The sequence below is a fragment of the Ursus americanus genome, chromosome 4 (genome assembly GCF_024610735.1).
Source record: "Ursus americanus isolate L20-20 chromosome 4, mUrsAme1.1.p, whole genome shotgun sequence".
NCBI lineage: Eukaryota > Metazoa > Chordata > Mammalia > Carnivora > Ursidae > Ursus > Ursus americanus.
Window position 1 is genome coordinate 35,414,792 of NC_142130.1, and position 22,373 is coordinate 35,437,164.

A 22,373-nucleotide genomic window follows, 5' to 3' on the forward strand; every position below is an offset into this window, starting at 1 on the left:
ACAAATTCTTTTAGCTTCTATTTGTCCTGGAAGCATTTTATCTCTCCTATTTTGAATGCCAGCCTTGCTGGATAAAGTATTCTTGGCTGCATTATTTTTTTCATTTAGCACCCTGACTATATCATGCCGGTCCTTTCTGGCCTGCCAGGTCTCTGTGGATAAGTCTACTGTCAGTCTAATGTTTCTACCCTTGTAGAATACGGATCTCTTGTCCCGAGCTGCTTTTAGGATTTTCTCTTTGTCTCTGAGATTCGCAAGCTTCATTATTATATGTCAAGCTGTTGACCTATTTTTACTGATTTTGAGGGGGGTTCTCTGTGCCTCCTGGACTTGAATGCCTGTTCCCTTCCTCAGATTAGGGAAGTTCTCTGCTATAATTTCTCCAATATACCTTCTGCCCCCCCCCCTTTCCTCTTCTTCTGGGATCCCAATTAGTCTAATATTGTTTCACTTTACAGAATCACTTATCTCTGTAATTCTTCCTTTGTGATCCAGTAGTTGTTTATCTCTCTTTTCCTCAGCTTCTTTATTCTCCATCATTTGGTCTTCTATATCACTAATTCTTTCTTCTGCCTCATTCATCCTAGCTGTTAGAACCTCCATTTTTTTTTATTAATAATGATTTTTTATTATATTATGTTAGTCACCATACAGTACATCCCCGGTTTTCGATGTAAGGCTCGATGATTCATTAGTTGTGTAAAACACCCAGTGCACCATGCAATATGTGCCCTCCTTACTACCCATCACCGGTCTATCCCATTCCCCCACCCCCCTCCCTAGAACCTCCATTTTTTATTGCATCTCATTAATAGCCTTTTTTTATTTCAACTCGATTAGATTTTACTTCTCTTATTTCTCCAGAAAGGGATCCTCTAGTGTCTTCTATGCTTTTTTCAAGCCCAGCTAGTATCTTTATAATCATTATTATAGTAATAATATACTATTATATATTATTATATAGTATTTTCCCCTAATGCTGGAGTTTTGCAGTTCTGTGTGATTGGTAAACTTGGTCTTAGAAGGATGTTCTTGCTGACCTTCTGGGGGAGGGTCCTGTTGCATTGATTCTCAAGTGTCTTTGCCCTGGGTGGAACTGCACCACCCTTGCCAGGGGCCAGGCTAAGTCAACTGCTCCGGTTTGCTCTCTGTGGCTTTTGTTCCCTGAAGCCTTTCCGGGTAGCTGTAGAGGATGAGCATGAAAATGGCAGCCTCCAATATCCAATCCCGGAGCTGAGAGCTCGGGGCCCCACTCCTCAGTGAGCCCTCAGAGAAAAGCTGTCAGTCACTCCTGTCTCCCTGCTCTCTGGCTGTACTCCATGCTCACCCAGCCTGGGACTGAGCATTTCTGTCTCAGGCACACGACTCCGCTTTGAGTCCACAAACGCAGTGGGCTCCTGCGGCTTGCCCGGCGCCGCTGCTCCTGGGGAAGAAGGGCCTTGTCGCAGTTCTACCACCTGCTGGGCCCCTCCTCAGAAATCAGTTGATGGACTGTGCCATGATTTGCGGTTATGGCAACCCTGAGCTGAGAGCCCACTCCTGGGCTCACTCTTAGCAGCTGGCTTCCCCGCTCCGATACCCTGGGAGCTCTGCCGCCCTCAGGCACCCCCGTTCTTTCTGTGACCCCAGGGATCCTGAGACCACATTGTCCCAACTAGGATTCTGCCCTGCTTCGCCCCCTGAGTGCCTTGAAGGCAGGGACATCCCTCCCCAGAGCAGGCTGCTAAAAGTTCTGATTTTGTGCCTACTGCTCTATCACCTGCCAGTAGCCACCTTATGGAGGTTCCCTACCCCCTGTGATTTCTCTTCCGATGTATCACCTTGGATTCACCTCCGCACCTCCTACCTTGCAGAAAGTGGTCACTTCTCTATTTGTAGAATTACGGCAATTCTTTTCTTAGATCTCCGGTTGAGTTTGCAGGTGTTCAGAATGATTTGATAGCTATCTTGCTGAATTCCCGGGACCAGACTAAACTAAGGTCTCCTACTCCTCCGCCATCTTGCAAAGCCCTCTAAAAACAAAGAAGTAAGCCTGAACAAGAAATGACATCCTTTGTTCTTGGTTAGAACATCTCAACAGCAACTCAAGATGTCAGCTGTCTGTGAAATTTTAAAGTGTGATGCAAATCCAATATAAATCTTGATGAACTTTTTATGACACTGATCATAAATCAGAAGTCAGTCCTAAGTTTCATAAGTAAAGATAAGCACACAAGAATAGCTAGGAAAACATCAGGAAGGAAGAGCTCTTAGGGAAACTAGCCCTGACATTAGAATATATAACAAAGCCTCTCTGCAACAGATGAATAAACATGTCAATGGAATAGAACAGAAGTTCCAGAAATAGTCAAAGCACATATAAAAATCTAGCAAGTGATAAAGGTGGTCTCACCTTTAGCAGTGTTAACCTTTTTGGTAAAGGTTGTTGGGACAACTGGATACCCATTTGGAAAAAAGATAAAATTTGATCCGTTCCTCAAATCATAAACAAGAATAAACACTAAATGTATCAAGGATCTAAATGGAAAAAATAAAGCGTTACAAATAAGATGGGTGACCATAACCTAGGTGATGGGGAAAGCTCTTAAAATATGACCAAAATTCCAAATACGATACAATAAAAAATTGGTAAATTTTACTATAAAAAATTGGGGCACCTGGGTGGCTCAATTGGTTAAGCATCAGGTCATGATCTCAGGGTTCTGGGATTAAGCCTCCCTACTCAGCAGGGAGTCTGCTTCTCCCTCTCCCTCTGCACCCTCCCCACTCATGCTCTCTCTCTCTCAAATAAATGAATAAAATCTTAAAAAAAAATTTTACTACAAAAATAAAACCCATTTGCATGGGGGGAAAAGCCACCATAAGCAAACTCAGCAGACAAATGACAAACTGAAAGGAAAGAGCCATAACATATATCACAGACAAAAGATTAATATCCTTAATTTATAAGGATAAAAATTGAGGGGAAAGAGACCAAAAATTCCATGGAAAACAATGCCCCGCACTCTACTCTCTTCCGGTACAAGTCAGGGTGGTAAGCTCCTCCCCAGGGAGAGGGGGTTCGAGGGCCGTGGGGTCTCCCCACAGCCCAGGGCTGCAGAGTCCCGCCCTGCCCTCCGCACCCCCACCCTTGGCACCCCTCACCATTCTTCTGAGGAAAGGCGCCGGCCAGCGGTGGGGGGGCTGCCGGGCTGCGGCCGACCTCACGCTCTAGGCCTCGCCATCTCCTGGGCTCTGTACAGACAGCCGCAGAGCCGCAAGTTCGGGGGCAAGTTCTTCGGGCGCCGGGCATCTGAGCCCAGGGGAGCAGGGTGCAGCCCTTCCCAGGTCGCTTCTCCACTCACGAGGCTGCGGCCCCACCCAGCAGGCTCGTGCCTCTTCTTTCACTTTCTCTCCTCTGAAAATCACTGCTGCCTAGGTTGTGGTCCTGAGGTCTCAAACAGCTGCCTCAAGATATATCACCCATCTGGGACCGATGTTGCTGTCCCAGAAATTTGGGGTCCAAATTCTGGGCTCTGCGATTCATCAGGTGTGTAACCCCAGTCAATTAAATCTGTGCAGTGGGCATAGCCACCTCATATTATCATGGGGATTAAATGAGGCAAAGTTTGGAAAAGCTTCCAGTTTCTTTCCGTTAGTGAAAACAGGTACTAATGTAGGTCTGTCATAAAAGCAAAAGTGGTAGTAAAGGCAAATATTTGAAAAGGAGTCTGGGCAACCTCTATACTCAAAGTGGGTAATTGAAGAGAGTTTAATAAAGGAATTACCTTCACAGGTGGAGGCAAAGGGCTAAGGGAAACCAGGGAGAAATGGTGAGGCAGCCCCACCCTCCTCTTCGCCCTCCGGTTACCGGCAGGCTGAACAGGCAAGGGAAGGGTGTGTACTGAACCTGTTATCTGAGGGCAAGGTCGGCTGCCCTTTGCTCCAAAGGCCAATAATCCAGAGAGGAGTTTTGGTTGGAAAGGAAAATGAGCTTTGTTCAGGAGTCCGGCCACGTGGGGAGAATGCTGACTCTCGTCCAAAAACCAACTTAGAGTTTTCTTTTAAAAAAAAATTTAGGGCTGTTAATCAGTAAAAAAGGGAGCACAGTGGTCTGTAACTCTTCCTGATTGTGTGCGGACTCAAGGGTGCCAACTACAGGCATTATCATGGTGCTCCGAAGCTGTGTATTGGTGCGGGGGAGCGGGGGTGGGGGGGGGGGGGACAGCCGAGGAGGATTTGGTTCCAAGTCTTTCTAGGAAACAATGCATTATCTATAGACACACAAAGAAAGGTTTAATTAATCACATGGCTTAAAGGTGCTAAAGCTTACACTACTAAATTGGCTGGAGGGGCACAGGTGGAGGCTTCAAGCCTGGTGAGAGCCATTTACCTATAGGAGAGAACCAGCTGTTCCAGGGAAGCCATGGCTGCTTTCTGGAGACAGCAAGGGAAATAAGTCCCCTGGATAAGTTCCCACTAGCCTATCTCTTGCTGGGACTTTCCATTACTGAACTCAATCGGCAATCAGGGCACAGAATGGAGCTGGTGCAGTCCCAAGGCAGTGGATTTTAATATCATACCTGCATTAATCAAGATATGTATAAAGTATTAGGAACACGAGGAAAAAAGGGATTCAAAATTTGAAGACAAGATTGAAGGAAAGTTCCAGTAGTAGTGGCATTCGGGTGAGATCTGGAATGAAGAGCAGGACATTTCTAAGTGGTGAATGAGGCAGAAGGGCATTGCAGAAAAGACAGGTAGAGCAAAGGCCAGAAGAAGCGAAGTACAGACTGTGGCTTAGAAAAGCTGGTAGTCTGGTGTGAGTGGAGTTGGTGCAGAGGAAGGGACATGAGGTAAGCAAAATAGAATGAGAAATCCCTGATGGCCATGCTGTGACATTTGAACTTTATGTTCTAGGCCAGTGGTCCTCAAAATGTGGTGGCCAGACCAGCAGCATCAGCATCACCTGGAACTTATCAGAAATGCAAATTCTGGGGCCCAATCTCACATCGACAAGGTTAGACACTCTGGCAGGGGTAGCGGGTGGGGGGTAGGTCTTAGCATTCTGTGTTTTATTGAGCCCTCCAGTGATTCTGACCCAAGATCAAGTTTGCTGTAGGCATCAGGGAGTTACTGAAGGCATGTTTCAGATGAGTGATGAGATCAGAGCTATTGTTTTTTTTTTTTAAATATATTTTTTTAGATTTAGTTATTTATTTTAGAGAGAGAAAGAGAGCACGAGCAGGAGGGACAGAGGGAGAGGGAGAGAGAATCTGAAGCAGCACAGAGCCTAATTCAGGGCTCTATCTCACCACCCTGAGATCACGACCTGGGCTGAAACCAAAGATGGACGCTTAACCGACTGTGCCACCCAGGTGCCTCAGCACTATTGTTTTTCAAAAGGCAGTTTGAAGTGACATAAGGAAAAGGAGGGATGGGGACAGAGAAAGTCTTTAGAGGTGAGATTCTATTGAGAGAACTATGAAGATGCCAAGTGGGCAGTGAGATTTGAAGTGAAGTTGATACAGGGCTGGTGATGATGGATATGCAGGAAGCAGGATAGGGGGAAGTCAAAGGTGCCCCTAGGGCCACATTTTAATGTGCTATAAATGTAATAGGTTTTACATTGTCTGCTGTTTTCCCAGAAATAAAGTTTTCTCCTCTATGAAATAAGACGTGTAAACAAAATGCTTTCTACAGTCTCTTTCAACACATACGCCAAGCGAATGAAGCTGCTGAGTGAGGTGCTAGATCTTTTCAAGGCTTTCCGCGGCCAGGGTAGTCACCTGCATTGGACTGCACTGCTTCTTAGCTTGCGTGGCTTCCCTTTTTGTTCGTCCTTACCTTCCCTGACCTGGGCTTGTATCTCCTCCCCCCCCCCCCCCGAAATTGTTAACAATTAATCTTTGCCTTAAGGGTCTGTGCTTAGGAGGACTCAGGACCCCAGTCAGTAGTAAAGGAAATAGTGCCCAACTCCCATAGGGAAATCAAAGCAAAAACTGTACTAATCCATAAGATAAGTGTAAGGAAGCCCAGCAAAGGTTTGGTTTTTCTGCTGAGGACTGCTTTAGTCCTCCCTGTATTGTGATTTATAATAAGAAATGTATATTTGGTCTTCGTCCCTGTTTCTGGCACAGAGCTCCTAAAATCCTTGCAATTTCCTAATGGCTGAGAGTGATAAAGATGTCTTTTGTTAGTGAGATGACCTAAGGATGGTTGCCAGAGGAATCAACTACATGCTTGGAGGGCTGAAACTTTCAGTCCCAATGCCTGACCTTTGGGGAGGTGGGGAGGCTGGAGGTTGACTTCAGTCACAAATGACTGGAGATTTGATCAATTGTGCCTCTGTTTTGAAGCCTCCATATAAACCCAAAAAGGATGGGGTTTGAAGAGCTTCCAGGTGACTGAACAGGTGGAGATTTGGGCATAGTGGTTTGCTGGGAGGCCATGGAAGCTCCATGCCCTTTACCCATACTTTGCCCTATGTTTCTCTTCCATCTGGAAATTGCTGAGTTATATGCTTTTATAATAAACCAGTGATGTAATGAGTAAACTGGTTTCCCAAGTTCTGTGAGCCACTCTAGCAAATTAAGCAAACCCAAAGAGGGGGTCACAGGGAACCAGAGATTTATAGCCCTTCGGCCAGAAGCACAGGTAACATCCTACGCTTGCTTTTGGCATCCGAATGGAGGAAAAACCCACATATGGGAATTGGGTGCAGAAGAATTCTACCTTTAGAAAAATGTCAAATCTCTTAATACTATTTTCAATTCTCTTTTTCCTTTGGAGAGAAGGCACCCTGATGCGCTGGTACCCAGTGAGCCATCTGGGTAATCCAGCACTGACGCTGGAAAGGTGAAAAAGAAACTCTAGGAGCAAGGATAGGGCAAGTGTAGTTTGTTAGGGTATGACATCCACTTTCTCTAGAAGGAGAGAAGGATGAAGCCTGTAGCCTACTTTTATCTTTGTAATAACCTATGTGTTAAGGAGAAAAAATACTATGGAATGTGATTTTCACAGCTGAAATTGGTGGTAGTGAAGTCGATCCTGTTACATTTTACTGCAATACTACTTAGCAAATAGCTACACACAAAATCAGCTGCAGACATCTGCCCACATGGTATGTTGCTGTATGTTGTTGGTGTTGCAGAGAACTCCCAGGATCTCATCCGAAGGGAAGAGAAAGAAGTAGGGGGAGGAACACAGACAATCTGTTCTTATATGGATATAACTTTCTTTCTTTCTTTAAGATTTTGTTTATTTATTTAAATTTAATTAATTTATTTAGAGAGAGCGAGAGCAAGCAGGGTGTTGGTGGGGAGAGCAGAGGGAGAGGGACAAGCAGACTCCATGCTCAGCTTGGAACCCTTCGTGCGGCTCCATCCCATGACCTAGAGATCATGACCTGAGCCCAAATCAAGAGACAGACACTTAACCGACTGAGCCACCCAGGCACCGCCAGATATAACTTTATTTAAAGCAGATACAGATGACAATACCTTTCCCAGGACAAGAGCAGCAACCCAAAGCTCACCAACCACTCTCACTATGAAACTTGCCTTTGCACACACATTGCAATCGAGGATCCGGAACTTAGCAGGACCCGGACTATTGCTTTTTTGAAGTAAGTTCAGCTAAAAGATCAGTAGACACAAAACAACCAAAACAGTAAAGACTTCAATGAATCATCAAAAACTAAATGTATCATCTGATTTTTTAAAAAGACCTATATCACTTAACTTCAGCTTCCTTAACTCTCTGGACAAAAGAAAAGATTCTGGGTTTTGAAGTTCTTCAAATCGGACCTCCGTGGAGAAAATCTACTTTGAGCACTGTGCAGGAATCTATTTCTGAGAGAAGCCCAGAATAATGGGGACTCCTCAGCCTGCTCCATGGAGAAGTCCCCTGTAGGAGGCAGGGTAGCTCTGGGGTGTGGAAGCCTTGGGGCCAGACTATCTTCTTCAAATCTCAGCACTTCTACTTATAAACTGTGTGACCTTAGTCAACGTACTTACCCTCTCCCTACATCAGTTTTCTCAGTTATAAGAGAGGATAGTATTAATAGTATTAATCACAGATATAAAGCTCTTATAAAGAGGATAAAATAAATCCATAATAAATACTAGCTATTATCATCTGATTAACAAATGTATATGTGTGTATGTTTATCTTTAGGAAAAGAAAAAGGCTTTTTGTTCATCTTCTTTGGAGAGAGGCTGGGACATGCATAACCAGAGAATTTGCTAGTATAATTTTCTTCAGACTTAGAGAACCATTTAAAAGCACATTTTGACATGCCCTATGTTGCTAATAGTAGGCTCATCTTGCCTTGTCTCTGTCCACAGAGAGTATCACGGAGAGAGATTTTAAGGAAGAAAGCAGGACTTGGTGGGACTTTAGTAAAAGAATGGAAAAACTACTATGGTGGGGGCTATACTACTGAGAAAGTGATGGTCTATGGAAACGAAAGTAAGCTTATTTATTTGTTAAACTGGAAGCAAGGTATACTTAAAAAATGCAGTAATATCCATAGGAAAAAAATGTTCAGGTAGCATTAGTGTGACAGGGAAAATGCACCCCATACGGCAGATTTTAAGAATCAAGAGTGAGCAGGGACCAAATTAGAGGCCTGGTCAAAGTTCAGAGTTCAGAGGCTAAGTGTTCTGGAGTAAGAAACTCAGTTTTCCACATCAGTGGTGAGGTCTCCAGAAATGGCTGCCTAACTCTTGCCTCTGTCAAAGATCTAGGGAACATATATCCCTCTGCTGGGCTATTAGCAACCTGAGCCAGGCAGCAAAAAGTTATGAAGCACCAACTGTGTATCAGGCTCTGTATTGTGAAAAATAATTTATTACCATTTATTACCAAAGGGTGCCCAATCTCTGCTTCCGGCCACTTTTCTGGCCATGAGGGAGCAAGGGGAATGTGTGTCCTAGTCTTCCTTAGTCAAAGCCCCCCCTTCACACTAGGATTTTACTTTTAGGGTACTTACGGAGCAAACAAAAAAACCCCAAAAGGCTACCTCAGACGTGGCAATAAAAAGAGGATCAATTGACAGCCACTATTTCAAATGAAGAACACAGGTGATGATTTCAGACCCACAGCACTCCGCCCCTCCACCCCTACCAAAGATGACCCAAGAATGAGGCACAACACCTACAAAATCACACAAATCTTTGGAGCTTTTATCTCCCATAAAAAGTAACACTCCCGAAATGACAGACTAGCAGATTCTTACTCTTATACAGACCACTTCTTGAGTTGAAAAAAATTTTTTTAAGATTTATTTATTGATTTATTGATTTATTTGACACAGAGAGAGAGAGAGAGAGAGCACGAGCAGGGACAGCAGGAGAGGGAGAAGCAGGCTCCCCACTGGGCAGAGAGCCTGATTCAGGGCTCGATCCCAGGACGCTGGGATCATGACCTGAGCTGAAGGCAGATGCTCAACTGACTGAGCCACCCAGGTGCCCCATTGAGATGAAAAATTTTATTTTATTTTATTTTTAGATGATTTCATTTATTTATTTGACAGAGAGAGAGCGTCAGGCAGAGGGAGAGGGAGAAGCAGACTCCCCGCTGAGCAGGGAGCCGGACAGGGGACTCAATCCCTGGACCCTGAGATCATGACCTGAGCTGAAGGCAGACACTTAACCGACTGAGCCTCCCAAGTGTGCCAAGATGAAAAATTTTAAAAGGTGTTTCTTCAACTGTGTCTTTTGAAAGCTTGGCTCAAGACATTCCTCCAGCAGTCTTCTTATCTTCTTACTCAATTCCTTTATTTTTCAGCTCCTCTTTGACACGTTTCAGATAACCAGGATCAGGGTAGCCATACCTGCAGAAGGAAAAAAAACCCTTAGCTCCTTCACAAATGGTCTTCAAGAATCTGTACAGTAGATCCCTGGCACTAACATTCAGCATCCTGAACTGGGGGTTTTGGTGCAAACATTCAAAAACAATCCTGAAAGCGGATGACTTACAATCACTTGTAAGTGTGCAGATGTGAGTCATCTAGCTGGTAAGTGAGCCAAGCTGTCTGCCTAGGATCTGCCTTCCAAGAAGGCTTTTTTAAAATTTTCAGCTCATGGTAAGCAGTGACTCTCCTAAAGTCATACTACACTATATATTATGGAGGGTAATCATATTCTATAGGAAAATTTTCTAATTTGGGAAATTTTCAAAAGTCTCAGGATGCATTCCCTTTTGAACACTAAGAGTCTGAGGCATTCTATTTGAATTTCATAAAAAGCAAGTAAAGAACAATTGGATTACCTGTAATACAACTTCCACCACCATTAACTGAGACTTTTCCTAGAGTACTATTGGCCAAGTGAATTTAGGATCTCTATGGACCATTGGGAAGGTAGGATAAAAGAAAGGGTGCTTTTGAAAGAAGGCAAAGTAAATAACATTGCTAGGATCTATCTTCCAAATAGATGGGACACCCCAAATTAAATCACCTTAGATACCATTCATCCTAGATTCTGAAGTTCCTTCCCTTTAATGCAAAATTTAGTAACTGTGTGACACTTTGTGGTTTGGAGGGTAGAAGGTGATAGAACCAATATTTCTGCTTTATGATATTATCATTCCAGACTGGCATCTCTCAAAATACTTTACTGCAATTAATAAATGAATGCAGTAAAGTAGCATGATAAAAATTAATATACACAAATCTGCTATATTTCTATATACTAATAACAAGGCAGAAAGAGAAATTAAGAAAACAATCCCATTTACAATTGCATCAAAAAGAATAAAATACCTAGAAATAAATTTAATCAAGAAGGTGAAAGACCTGTACTCCAGAAATTGTAAGACACTGATGAAAGAAATTGAAGATGACACAAACAAATGAAAAAATATACCATGCTCATGGATTGGAAGAATTACTAATGTTAAAATTTCCATACTACCCAAAGCAATCTACAGATTCAATGCAATCCTTCTCAAATTACTAATAATATTTTTCATAGAACTTCAACACTTAATCCTAAAATTTGTATGGAACCACAAAAGACCCCAAATAGCCAAAGCAATTTTAAGAAAGAAGAACAAAGCTGGTGGTATCACAATTCCAGATTTCAAGCTATATCACAAAGCTATAGCAATCAAAACAGCATGGTACCAGCACAAAAACAGACACATAGATCAATGGAGCAGAATAGAGAGCTCAGAAATAAACCCACACTTACGTGGTCAATCCATCTACCACAAAGGAGGCAAGAATATATAATGGGAAAGGCAATCTCTTCAATAAATGTCTTGGCAAAATTGGACAGCTACACAGAAAAGAATAAAACTGGACCACTTTCTTAAACCATACACAAAAATAAATTCAAAATGGATTAAAGACCTAAATGTAAGGCTTAAAACCAGAAAACTCCTCAAAGAAAACATAGGTAGTAATCTCTTGGACATCGGTCTTAGCAACTTTATTCTGGATATGCTCCTCAGGCAAGAGAAACAAAAGTAAAAATGAACTATTGGGACTACATCAAACTAAAAAGCTTTTGCAATAAAACAAAAAGGCAATCTACTGAATGGGAGAAGATACTTGCAAATGATAAATCTGATAAGAGGCTAATATCCAAAATATGTAAAGAACTCATTATAGCTCAACACCAAAAACCCCACAAAAAACCTGATTTAAAAATGAGCAGAGGATCTGAACAGACATTTTCCAAAGAAGACATAACAGACGGCCAACAGACACATGAAAACGTGCCCAATATCACTAATCATCAGGGAAATGCAAACCAAAACCACAATGAGATATCACTTCACACTTGTCAGAATGGCTAGTATCAAAAAGACAAGAAACGAGTGTTGGCAAGAATGTGCAAAAAAGGGAGCCCTCATGTATTGTTGATGGGAATGTGAATTGGTGCAGGCACTGTAGAAAACAGTATGGTGTTTCCTCCAAAAGTCACAAATAGAAATACTGTTTGATCCAGTAATTCCACTGGGTATTTACTCAAAGAAAACAAAAATACAGTTCGAAAAGATATATGCACCCCTATGTTTATTGCAGCATTATCTGCAATAGTCAAGCTATGGAAGCAACCTGAGTGGCTATCTATAGATAAATGGGTTAAGAAGATTACATATATATATATTATATGTAATATAATATATATATTCCCTTATATATAAAATGGAATAATACTCAGCCATTAGAAAGGATGAAATCTTGCCATTCGCAACAACACTGATAGACCTAGAGGTTATTACGCTGGGTGAAATAAGTTAGAGAAAGACCAACACCGTATGACTCACTTATATGTGGAATCTAAAATAAAACACACACACAGACAGAAACAGTCTCATGAACACAGAGAACAAACTGGTGGTTGCTAGGGGAAGGGGGCTAGAGGTTGGGGGATGGGCAAAAGAGGTGAAGGAGACTAAAAGATACAAACTTCCAGTTGCAAAATAAACGACAGATGGTAGCTACACTTACTGTGGTAAGCATGGGGTAATGTACAGAATTGTCAAATCAACTGTTGCACACCTGAAACTGATGTAACATTGTATGTCAACTTGACTTCATAAAAATACTGTAGCCAAGCCCACTGCTCTAAAGCCTCCTTAGAGCCACCACCTCCAGCTGCCATATTTAAGAAGCTCTAAATCCTGTTTAGCAATCCTTATGTTTCAGAAGATTCTCACGTTTGTGGCCCCCCAGTACGGGAGGTTTTGTGGTGGATGTCATTCCATGTAATGACATCACAGACTCCTAGTGATCGAGACTCCCCCACCGTGAAAATCAGCTTTTGGTCAAAGGCCTTACGAAGCAGTCTCAAAACCTCGTTTCCTTCCTCATTATTAGGCAAATATGCTGTTCGTTGTACTCCAGAGTATTTCTTTCCTGGGTTTGGGTGCTCTTTCTGTATGAAGACAAGAAAATATCACATGAAAACACTCCCAAGTCTAAATTTTACTATACAGAGAGATGTGCTCATTTGCAGATAGAGCAAATCAAAAACAAACAAAAAGTTATTGAAGGTTTGCACATATTCTCAATAATTCATATTTCTCTTTCCCTAAATTCATATTGGAAACATTATCCATCTTCTGACTTGCCCCATTCTAACGCACAATCACCACCCACTCTTTCTCTGCCTTAACAGACACAAAAGTTACCTAAGTTATAAGCCAACATTGCTACCTTTATTACTGATATTATTCTTATTTAAAGCCCTTGCCTATGGAAATACACATGGAAATAATTCCCTGGGATATCCAGTAATCGGCACCATAACAGTCTCTTGCTCTGATAATTCTAGCATACTGGAACGAAACCCACGTCCCTCAGAAACACTTACTGTTTGTGTGCCTCCTTTCATGTTATAATGAATCACAATGGAGCCACAGGATTCATAACCTGGAAGTGAGCCTTCTAGGACAGTGACAGTCATGGTTCCCTCTGGCTGATTGCCTTTCTGGATACCATAGGACGTCTGGCACATAGGACAGACCGGCTTATAGGACAAGGCTTTGTCGATACAAGGGGTGCAGAATGCGTGCTTGCACTTCGATAGCACCTGTTTGTTACTAATGGTGTCGAAACAGATGCTACATATGTCCTCTTCCTTGTCCACTCCTGACACCCCCGAAGTGGCAGAGTGCTGGAATGTTGGTGAAGCTAGTTTTGAATCATCACTAGCAATGTCCATGGGTGTTTCGTGGTCCTCATTCCATTTATCTCCAGCTAATGGGGACATCCCCACTTGTTTAAAGATATACTGCTTTGCCTTTGCAAGGTGGTTTGGCAACCCAGTCAAAGTCACTGACTCTTGATTTAGTATAAAGTGTACATGCGGATGGTTTTTTCTAAAGTCATCAGCAAACCTGGTCTCATATAAGCGCTCTCTCGCTTTGTCCAGAGGTTTCAGTGAAAGAACTTCTCTCATCAGCTGACTTGACACATGTTGATAGGCATCAATGACACCTGCACGAGCATGGGCGGACAGATTGACTTTCTTGTCCTTAGGGTTAAATTGAATGTGGATTTTCTTACTGTCTTCCCAAACCTCACACCGAGTACTGTACTTTTTTCCTATCGCTATCATCTCCTGGAGAAATTCAGCTTTTACAAGCGTGTAGTGAGCTCTGTCAACTTCAATTCCATTCATCATGCATTTGGGAGTCGATATTTTCACAGGTTCCGTAACGAGACTTTCAGAGGCTTTTAGGGCAAAAAAATATCTGGCTGCTGAAATGTCATCTTGGGTCCCAAGGAGAGTTAATTCTCCTCCTTTCTGCTTTATAAGGAGCTTTGTAAACCGTTGATTCAATTCCTGTTTGATCTTATTTGCCTGCTTACTGTCTGCGAAAGCAACACATTTCTGCTCCAGGGATCCTATGGTTTTCTGAAATTCACTGACAAAAGACTCTCTAGCGGCTTTGAGGTCACCTGATTGATTGGAGGTGAAGTCTAAATGGACCGTATTCAGAGAACTCTCCTGAATTGTTTTTATTTTTACACCAAATCTTTTCTGTATTGAGTCTATTTTATCAGGATAGGCAACCTGGAAGTATTCAAAGAAAGGCAAGGGAATTTCAAGATGGTTGCTTTTGTCTTCTGCCCTGGTTTTTGGTTTGAAGGGAGAAACACAGCTCTTCTGGTCCTGCTGATAGAGTGGCTTCCTCTCCGTTGTCAAAGGGGAAGATTCATGTTTGCACCCCATTTCCTGGAGTTGCTTATTCAAGAAGTGATGTATTTTTTCAATATCTCCGAAGGTACCAGACACCTTCTCAATTCCATCGTCCCCTTCCATCTTTTTGACGTTGGGGCAGATAGTGGTTATGCGTTCCCTCTGCTCTTTAGAGAACAGGTTACAGTTCAGGTCCGCTGTGACACTAAGAAAGATCTGAAATTTTAAAAGGAACAAATAAAATCTTTCAGACGTCAGCCCTACGTGTCCTGTCAAGAGAAACAGCCAGAGGATGACTTCTTTCAAACCCTTTTTGTAGAGGATGCAGCCCGCTACAGCCTAGAGGTTCTCAGCTGTCTGTACATTAGAATCACCTGGGGGATTAAAACAAAACAGACGAAAAACAGACAAACAAAAAAGCCAAGGCCCAGGTGCGTCTCCAGAGATTCTGCCGTAAAGGTAGAGCGTGAGCACGAGCATATTTAAAAGTGATATGGACAAAAAGTCTGCGTTCTAGAGCCGTCCACTGTCTCCACTATTGGGGAATGAAGGCACATCTGCTTTCTGGGCAACTTGCTGTGGTTCTCTCAAGATTCTATGAGCTTCGAGGGGAGCCACACATCTGAAGAGGATGTTTTTTCCTATTTGCTGTTCTTTCTCGTCTTCAGTCACCCCACCCCTTTTTAAAAAACTAAATACTTAACTGCATGCAGTATTGCTGGGCCCTCTAAGTCCTGGCCTCTAGAAGGTCAAACACAGGACAAAAACACCAGATTAGGCTAAAAAGGACAGATGCAAACCGAATGTAATATAAAAGCAAGATTTCTACGTTTTGTTCTCAAGTTTTTGCACATGCTATTTCCTCCACATGTAACATCCTTCATGCAGATCCTCCTTGAGACGTTTCCCAAGTCCAGCCGCTTGTCACACCTCCATCAGGACCACCCAGAGTCCAAGCCACTCTCTTCTTGCTCCTCGTCTGCCACAACCCCTCCTAACTGGGCTCTCACCTTGTTTCCACTCTGGCCCCTTTCTACACTCAGTCCCCCACACAGCTGCTGAAGTGAGCCTTTAGAAATATAAACCAGATCTCCCCACACCGCTGGCTCAAAACCCTCAGATGAATCCCCTAAGACTGAAGTTAAAATCCAAAGTCCCTCCCTTCATCCCCCAAAGACCTGACTTCTGGCTACCTCTCCAAGTTCCTCTCCTGTCCTTCGCTCCCTTCCACTGCCTTCTAGCCACAGTGGTCTCCCTCCTTGAAACCCCTGGGGTTCAGGATAGAAGTTCCTGTCTCAGAGCCTTTGCACTTGTGCTTCCCTCTGCCTCGAACATTCTCACCTCACTTAGCTAGCTCCCTTACTTCATTACCTCATTTGAGAGGACTTTCCTGATATCTTATTTATAATAATGGTCTGAAAAAAAAATAATGATCTGTCACTGTTTATCATCTATCCTGTCTTATTCTTCTTCCTAGCACTTATCACTGGCAGACATTTTATTACGTTTTTTTTTTTTTTTAACTATCATTATCTGTTTCCCTCACTAGAATCTAAGGTCCCTGAGAGCAGGGTCTGTGCTCCTGGCTATATCCCCAGCTCCTGTGACAGTGCCTGGCACACAAGGTAGTTGATACTGATTTGCCAAATGACTCCACGGCTGGCTCCTTCTCATCACTCAAGTCTCAGGCCAAATGTTACCTCCTCAGAGAAGTTGTTTCTGACTTCTGGTCAGAAGCAGCAGCATCTCCTTCCCCCTCCTCACTTTGGCCCTGTTACCCTCTAAGGCAAAACCCTATTCTATTTTCTTCTTGGCATATATCACTGCCTGAAATTGTTTCATTTATTTTGTTTACTTGCTTGTTGTCTTTCTATGTACCTCCCCACCCAGCAGGGACTTTATCTATTGCGGCCACTTCTGTGTCCCAATGCCCAAAAGAGGGCCTGTCTCTTAGTGGTGGTTGGATCAATAATGAAAAGTATGGTGAATGGAGAGGAAGGTGCAAGAACATAGCGCCCCTCCTTCTTTCAAACCTTACTTTTTGGAGACAGGAATCCATAACATCAGGAATATGTTCTTCATTTTGCTGCTTCTCACCAGACCTCACCCCTTCCTGTAAGTGTGGCAACGAAGATGTTCTTGGTCTTGCATTCTCCACTGGATTCTCAGCGTTCTCCAGAAAGACAGTCACAAGTTTGTTGTCAACCACAATCTGATGCTTTTCTTTCTTCAAGACTCCCTCTTTAGCTTCAGTGGAGACATTATAGATGGGAAAGACTTTAAATAAACCTCTTATTCATGCATCTGTACCCTGTCCCAAGAAGGCTGTTCCCTGTATCCTGGAATGGTGGGTTGGTGACAGGGCACTGTGCAGGAACTATTCAAACTCTAACAGGGGCAGCTTATGTTTTTGTTTGTTCGTTTTTAAAGATTTTATTTATTTATTTGAGAGAGAGAGTGCCAGCAGTGGGGAGGGGCAGAGGAAGAAGCAGACTCCCCACTGAGCAGGGAGCCTGAAGTGGGGCTCAATCCCAGGACCCTGGGATCATGACCTGAGCCACAGGTAGACATTTACCTGACTAAGCCAGCCAGGTGCCCCCAGTTTACGTTTTACTGTAGACAGGAAAATCTCATGATAATGGAATACACTCTTTAAAAGTCACGTTTCTGAAACTGTCTCCAGTTTCCCATTTCAATGATATGGAATAATACTCATTATATAAAGTTAAGTGAAAAGAGCAGGAATCAAAGATACAGCCTCAGAATTTTGTAAATATATACTGATAGACTGACATTCATAGAAAAGACTGTAAAGAAAAATGCCATATTGTTTATCTCCAGGTGGTGGTCTTTATTCTTTTCCCACTTTGCTATAGTGAGCATATATTACTTCTGTAATTCTCAAAAACAAGTCAGTGGAATAATTAAAAAATAAAAGTGGAATACCTAAATGACACGAGTTTACATACAGGTGTCTGGGGGCAGGGAAAGGTGTCCCTCCCCGAGCTGAGAAATCTGAGTTAGGGTGAGGATACTGGAAAGCATCAACTTTAAAATGTGCTCAGACCAGATCACCGACTGGGCACTTCCGGGCTTCGTCCTCCCCGTCGGGCTGTCTTTAGGCAGCAGCAGCCCCCCCCCCCCCCCCCGTTCCCGTCCCCAGCAGACGGCGCCTTACTTTCTCCCACCGTCTCTCCTAGGTCAGCACGAGCTGGGTCGGCCTGGAATCCCGCGGGGCCAGGCTCCTTTGCACCCGCAGCCCCCGCCCGCTGCTCACCTGCCCTTTCCCTGAACTTCACCAGGAAGGTGACCCGGTCCCGGTGGTAGAGGGGCTGGACGGTGCACTCCCCGCCGCCGGACCTCCGGCTCTGGAAGTAGATTTCCAGCTTCCGGGGTGTTTGAGAGCTGGACTCCGACACCCGCACGAGCAGCGGGGACGGCGGGCGAAGGGTCGAGGCCATGGCTCCGGGCGTCGGGCTCCGGGGGCAGCGTGCGCCGAGCCGCGCCCCGCAGTCCCGGGCCGCAAAGTTTCAGTTTCGCTTTCCCCGAAATCCCTCCCGGTGCGAGGCAGAGCCGCTCCCCCTCCTCTCTTGGGCGCCCTTCCTGCCGCGGTCCGCCCGGTGAGTAGGTCCAGGCCCCCGGCCCCCGAGCCGCGTCTCGCGGCGGCGGTGGGCGCAGTCGCCGCCGCTTCTCTCCTGCGGGCTCAGGTGGGGTGGGGGCGGGGGAGAAGCGGCTTCCCAGGGCCAGGTGTCCCCTGGGAGGGTGGGGACGGCTAGGAGGAGGTTTAAGTCAAATTAAGCTTCTCCTGTGTTTGTGATTCCTTTACATTTTTCTTCTCGTTACTATTATTTGCAGCGAAAATGTAATTCACATTCCGAATTCAGGTGAAACGTACTCACATGCCTTTTAAAAACTTGAATTCGTTCAGCTGCATTGTGATAGGTCACCAGTGACCTCCTTCCAACTCTATCCTTTAGAATGGCTCTTGGGACTTTCCTACTCTCATGCCTCGATTTGGCGAACGGAACTGACCTGGGTAATGCCCCCGTGTCCTAGGGAAGAAAGATGAGAGCGGAGGCCCTGCCCTCAGGGGCTGGTAAAGGAAGGTGGACTTGTGAATAAGGAAGCAAAATCTCTTAAGGCCTCCAAGAGTAAGTTTGCAGCAGAATCTTAAAAAGGGTGAGAGGTAGGGAGCGTCTGAGGTGCTAGAATCCCTGTGAAGCAGAGGGAGCCCTTGGCCTTGGAGGAGATGAGAGGGGACAGAGGAAGGGTCTAGATCAGTGCTGACCAATAGAAATAGAATGGGAGGGGTATATGTCATTTCAAGTGTTTTAGTAGCCATTTTTTAGAAGTATATGCCCATTGATCAGTTAACACCTGTGTGAAGTGACCTACGTACAAAGATTTTCTTTACAGCCTTTATTACAATAGCAGAAGATTGGAAACTCCTTAAATGTCTATAAATAGGGGAACCTGGAAGTTTAACAGCTTACAGTGCATCTATACAAAGGAATGCAAAGAGCAGTAAAAAGAATGAAGAAGTTTTTTATGTGCTAACATGGAAAGAGCTCTAGGACACATGACATGAGAAAGGCAAGATACAGAAGAGTATGTGAAAGATGCTACTGAAATTGCTCTGGAAGGAGACAGGAAAAGCTAATGACAGTGATTGCATCTGGGAAGGAAAGGTAGTGAGGGGGGTAGGAGGGAGCCTTTCAAGTTTTTCTTGAACATTATACCCATTCAAACAATAAGATGTAAAATTGAATACATTTCAATCCTTAAGAAGAATGTATTGCCTCAAGGCAAGAGGCTCTGAGGCCCTGAAATAAAATGGTGTCAGTGGGAAAGGAGGGTAGGGGCACATTTGAAAGTCATTTAGGGCCTGCCTGGGTGGCTCAGTCAGTTAAGCTTTCGACTCTTGATCTCAGCTCAGGGAGAGTTGAAAATTGAGCATCAGGAGAAGCATAGCCTAGAGATAGGTATGGGAGTCATATTTGCAGCTGGCAAGTTGGAGCTTTGACCTGGATGGGGCTCTGAGCTGAGCATGGCTGTTACTTAAGAGTCTCTCTCTCCCTCTCCCTATCCCCCCCCCACCCCGCCCCATAGGTGCTCTCTCTCTCTATCCAAAAAAAAAAAAAGCAGAAGAGACTGAATGGGCGATATGTTCCTTCTTTTTACTTTTGGGAGGTTAAATGAATGCCATTACTTAAGAGTCTCTCTGTCCCTCTTCCTGTGCCCCCCCCATACTTGCTCGCTCTCTCTCAAAAAAAAAAAAAAAAAAAGCAGCAGAAGAGACTGGGGCAATATGCTCCTTCTTTTTATTTTTGGGAGGTTAAATGAATGCCATTACTTAAGAGTCTCTCTCTCTCCCTCTTCCTATGCCCCCCCCCCATACTTGCTCTCTCTCCCTCTCGCTCTCTCAAAAAAAAAAAAAAAGCGGAAGAGACTGAATGGGGCAATGTACTCCTTCTTTTTATTTTTGGGACCGTCAAGTCCCTCCCTAGGTCTTCAAGGAACATCCCCAGGTCTGAAGGAAAAAACAAGTGCAACAGCGTCTAAAACAAAAGCCGACTGGACGCCCACAGCCAAGCAGACACGGAAGTTACCCTTCTTTTGTGAAAGCAGCAGTGCCCTCTGGAGGCAAAAATGTATCTTGTCCTCACATTTAGGATTCTGCCAGACTTCCTGCTTTTCCTGGCCTGAAAGAGTAATTGTGCTCTGCTGCTGTAGATAGTGGAACAAAAGTTTTCCGCAACAACGGCATTAGAAATCATTTCAGAGGCCTCGAGGCCACTACGTGGGTGACGAGGGTGGGCAGCTATAAATTTAAGCATTTTCATCAGCATTCTCCTAAAAATTCAGTCTTTAATTCCTTCCTGGTAGACGGATAATCTTAAAATATGTTTTTGCAGAGTTTCTGATTTTTCTCCAGATATTCTCCACTCTAATTTGATCAAGGATATTTATCACAAAGTCAGTGACACCGGCCCTCCACTGGCACAAGCACAGCGTCCTCTTTCTTCAACATCCTCCAGGGGCTTCACTCACTCCTAAGGCCAGTTTTTCCTCTTTTCTTTTTTTTTTTTTTTTTTAAGATTTTATTTATTTATTTGAGAGAGAGAGACAGAGATAGCGGCAGAGATAGCGAGGGAGAGCACGAGCAGGGAGGAGAGGGAGAAGCAGACTCCGCTGAGCAGGGAGCTTGGTGCGGGGCTGGATCCCAGGACCCTGAGATCATGACCTGAGCCGAAGGCAGCTGTTAACTGACTGAGCGACCCAGGCGCCGCCCCCCTTTTTTAATGCTGCGCTCAGTACCTCTTGGTATCCTCCTCTTCTAGATATGTAAAAGCTTGCTCTGACCTTCAAGGCCTGGCTCTGCCATCACCTCCTCCATAAAGCTTTCCCTGCTGTACTCCGTATAGCTCTTCTCCTCTGAACCACCCTTATGGCTTGAACCGGAAGCTCTCTGTAAAGGATGGAAGGTAAACAGCAACAACAGCTGCAAAAACAGTGTGTGTATCTTCACCAATGCCACTGAAAACTACTAAAGATCAGAAATCATGTTTACAGCGCGCCTGGGTGGCTCAGTCGGTTAATAAGCGTCTGCCTTCAGATCAGGTCATGATCCTGGGGTCCTGGGATCAAGTCCCATATCGGGCTTCCCGCTCAGTGGGGAGCCTGCTTCTCCCTCTCCCTCTGCTGCTCCCCCTGCTTGCTCGCGCTCTCTCTCTCAAATAAAATCTTAAAAAAAGGAAATCATGATGTTTACTCTTCCTGTGGTGTATTCTTACCAAATTCCCTAAGACACTAGTCCGTGCTTATTGCATCCTTTCTATTCATTCCTAGAAGCAGGCAACCACATTTGGGAATAACAGTTTACATTGGGAAACGCAAAACAGAGTATAAACGTTTAAAGACCCCGGGACCTGGAGGATGGACTTTTCCGAGGTAAAAAACGTAAGTGTGTATAAATGATGAACCTTGGTCCGCACACGAAGAGTTCTTCCTATAACAGCTAGAAACCTGGGGTTACTCGGCATTCTTCTTTGGTTTTAATAGCTCATGAAAGTTTTTACCTCGCACCATGTGAGACATGGGAAATCAAGAATATGGTGATGTAAGCAACAGAGTCAGCACGAGGATGGGAGATTTTTTAAAAATGTCACCTCAGTATCATTTTGATTCTGTCTAGTTATTCAACAGTTCTGCCTTTGCAGGATGAGGGGAGGAGGCTGGAGGAGGAATGAAAACAAGGAAATGGAGAAAAGGCACCTCACTTGTTTAAACGGAAAATTCCACATTCAGGCTTGTGTCATGAAATAAGCCATTGAAAGTGGGTCCTTACTGGTAGATGGGGAGGTGTAGCCGATGAGTTCGTGTTCCCGTGTCTCCTGTTCTGTCTAGAGAAACCGCACAAGCCATTGGAGATTGGAGGCCTCTCTGGGAGTTTGGGATCATTTTGGTCTGTGACCTTTGAGCCTTTTCAAATGTTAATCTCCCACTCTTCATCTGATCCTGAATTAGAAGTGCATTGGCCTCCGGGGAAGTAGGGCAGGGGCAGTGTTTGCTGGGACACTTAGTATTTCAAGTCTGTGATTAAACAAACACGTGTTCCCCGTCCCCCTCAAACCTAGTGTTTTTTGCTGGGTTGTTGTTGCTTTGTTTTTATTAGGCTGTATTTGTTATCAGTACTCTGTAGTCATTCAGTTGCAATTTTTTTAACCGCTT

The 22,373-nt window shown here is 44.1% G+C and overlaps 2 protein-coding genes across 16 annotated transcripts in view; one reads left to right on the forward strand and one right to left on the reverse strand.

Annotated features, from left to right (window-relative positions):
• Positions 1-9,243: 9,243 nt before the first annotated feature.
• On the reverse strand, positions 9,244-18,103 carry DTX3L (deltex E3 ubiquitin ligase 3L). 2 transcript variants are annotated; one of them, XM_045812549.2, is made up of 5 exons: positions 17,920-18,103; positions 16,681-16,889; positions 13,311-14,858; positions 12,655-12,872; positions 9,244-9,817 (listed from the first exon to the last, which is right to left on the reverse strand). In XM_045812549.2, exons 1-5 carry the CDS (start codon positions 18,101-18,103, stop codon positions 9,748-9,750), a joined length of 2,229 nt encoding a protein of 742 aa, XP_045668505.1. In that variant the 3' UTR covers positions 9,244-9,747. The 2 variants fall into 2 exon arrangements, with proteins under 2 accessions (XP_045668505.1, XP_087717705.1); XM_087861579.1 differs by having other exon boundaries at positions 17,821-18,103.
• A 20-nt stretch (positions 18,104-18,123) lies between these two features.
• PARP9 (poly(ADP-ribose) polymerase family member 9) overlaps positions 18,124-22,373 on the forward strand; it is a 29,463-nt gene continuing 25,213 nt past the window's right edge. For 2 of the 14 annotated variants that reach the window (XM_045812547.2, XM_087861577.1), the window contains exons 1-3: positions 18,164-18,262; positions 20,139-20,700; positions 21,492-21,593. In XM_045812547.2, the coding sequence (XP_045668503.2) occupies positions 21,579-21,593 (15 nt within the window). In that variant the 5' untranslated portion in view covers positions 18,164-18,262; positions 20,139-20,700; positions 21,492-21,578. Of the gene's footprint in view, positions 18,263-20,138; positions 20,701-20,983; positions 21,128-21,491; positions 21,603-22,373 lie in introns of those variants that run through there. The other 12 variants (XM_045812546.2, XM_087861578.1, XM_045812543.2 and 9 more) reach the window with 11 other exon arrangements.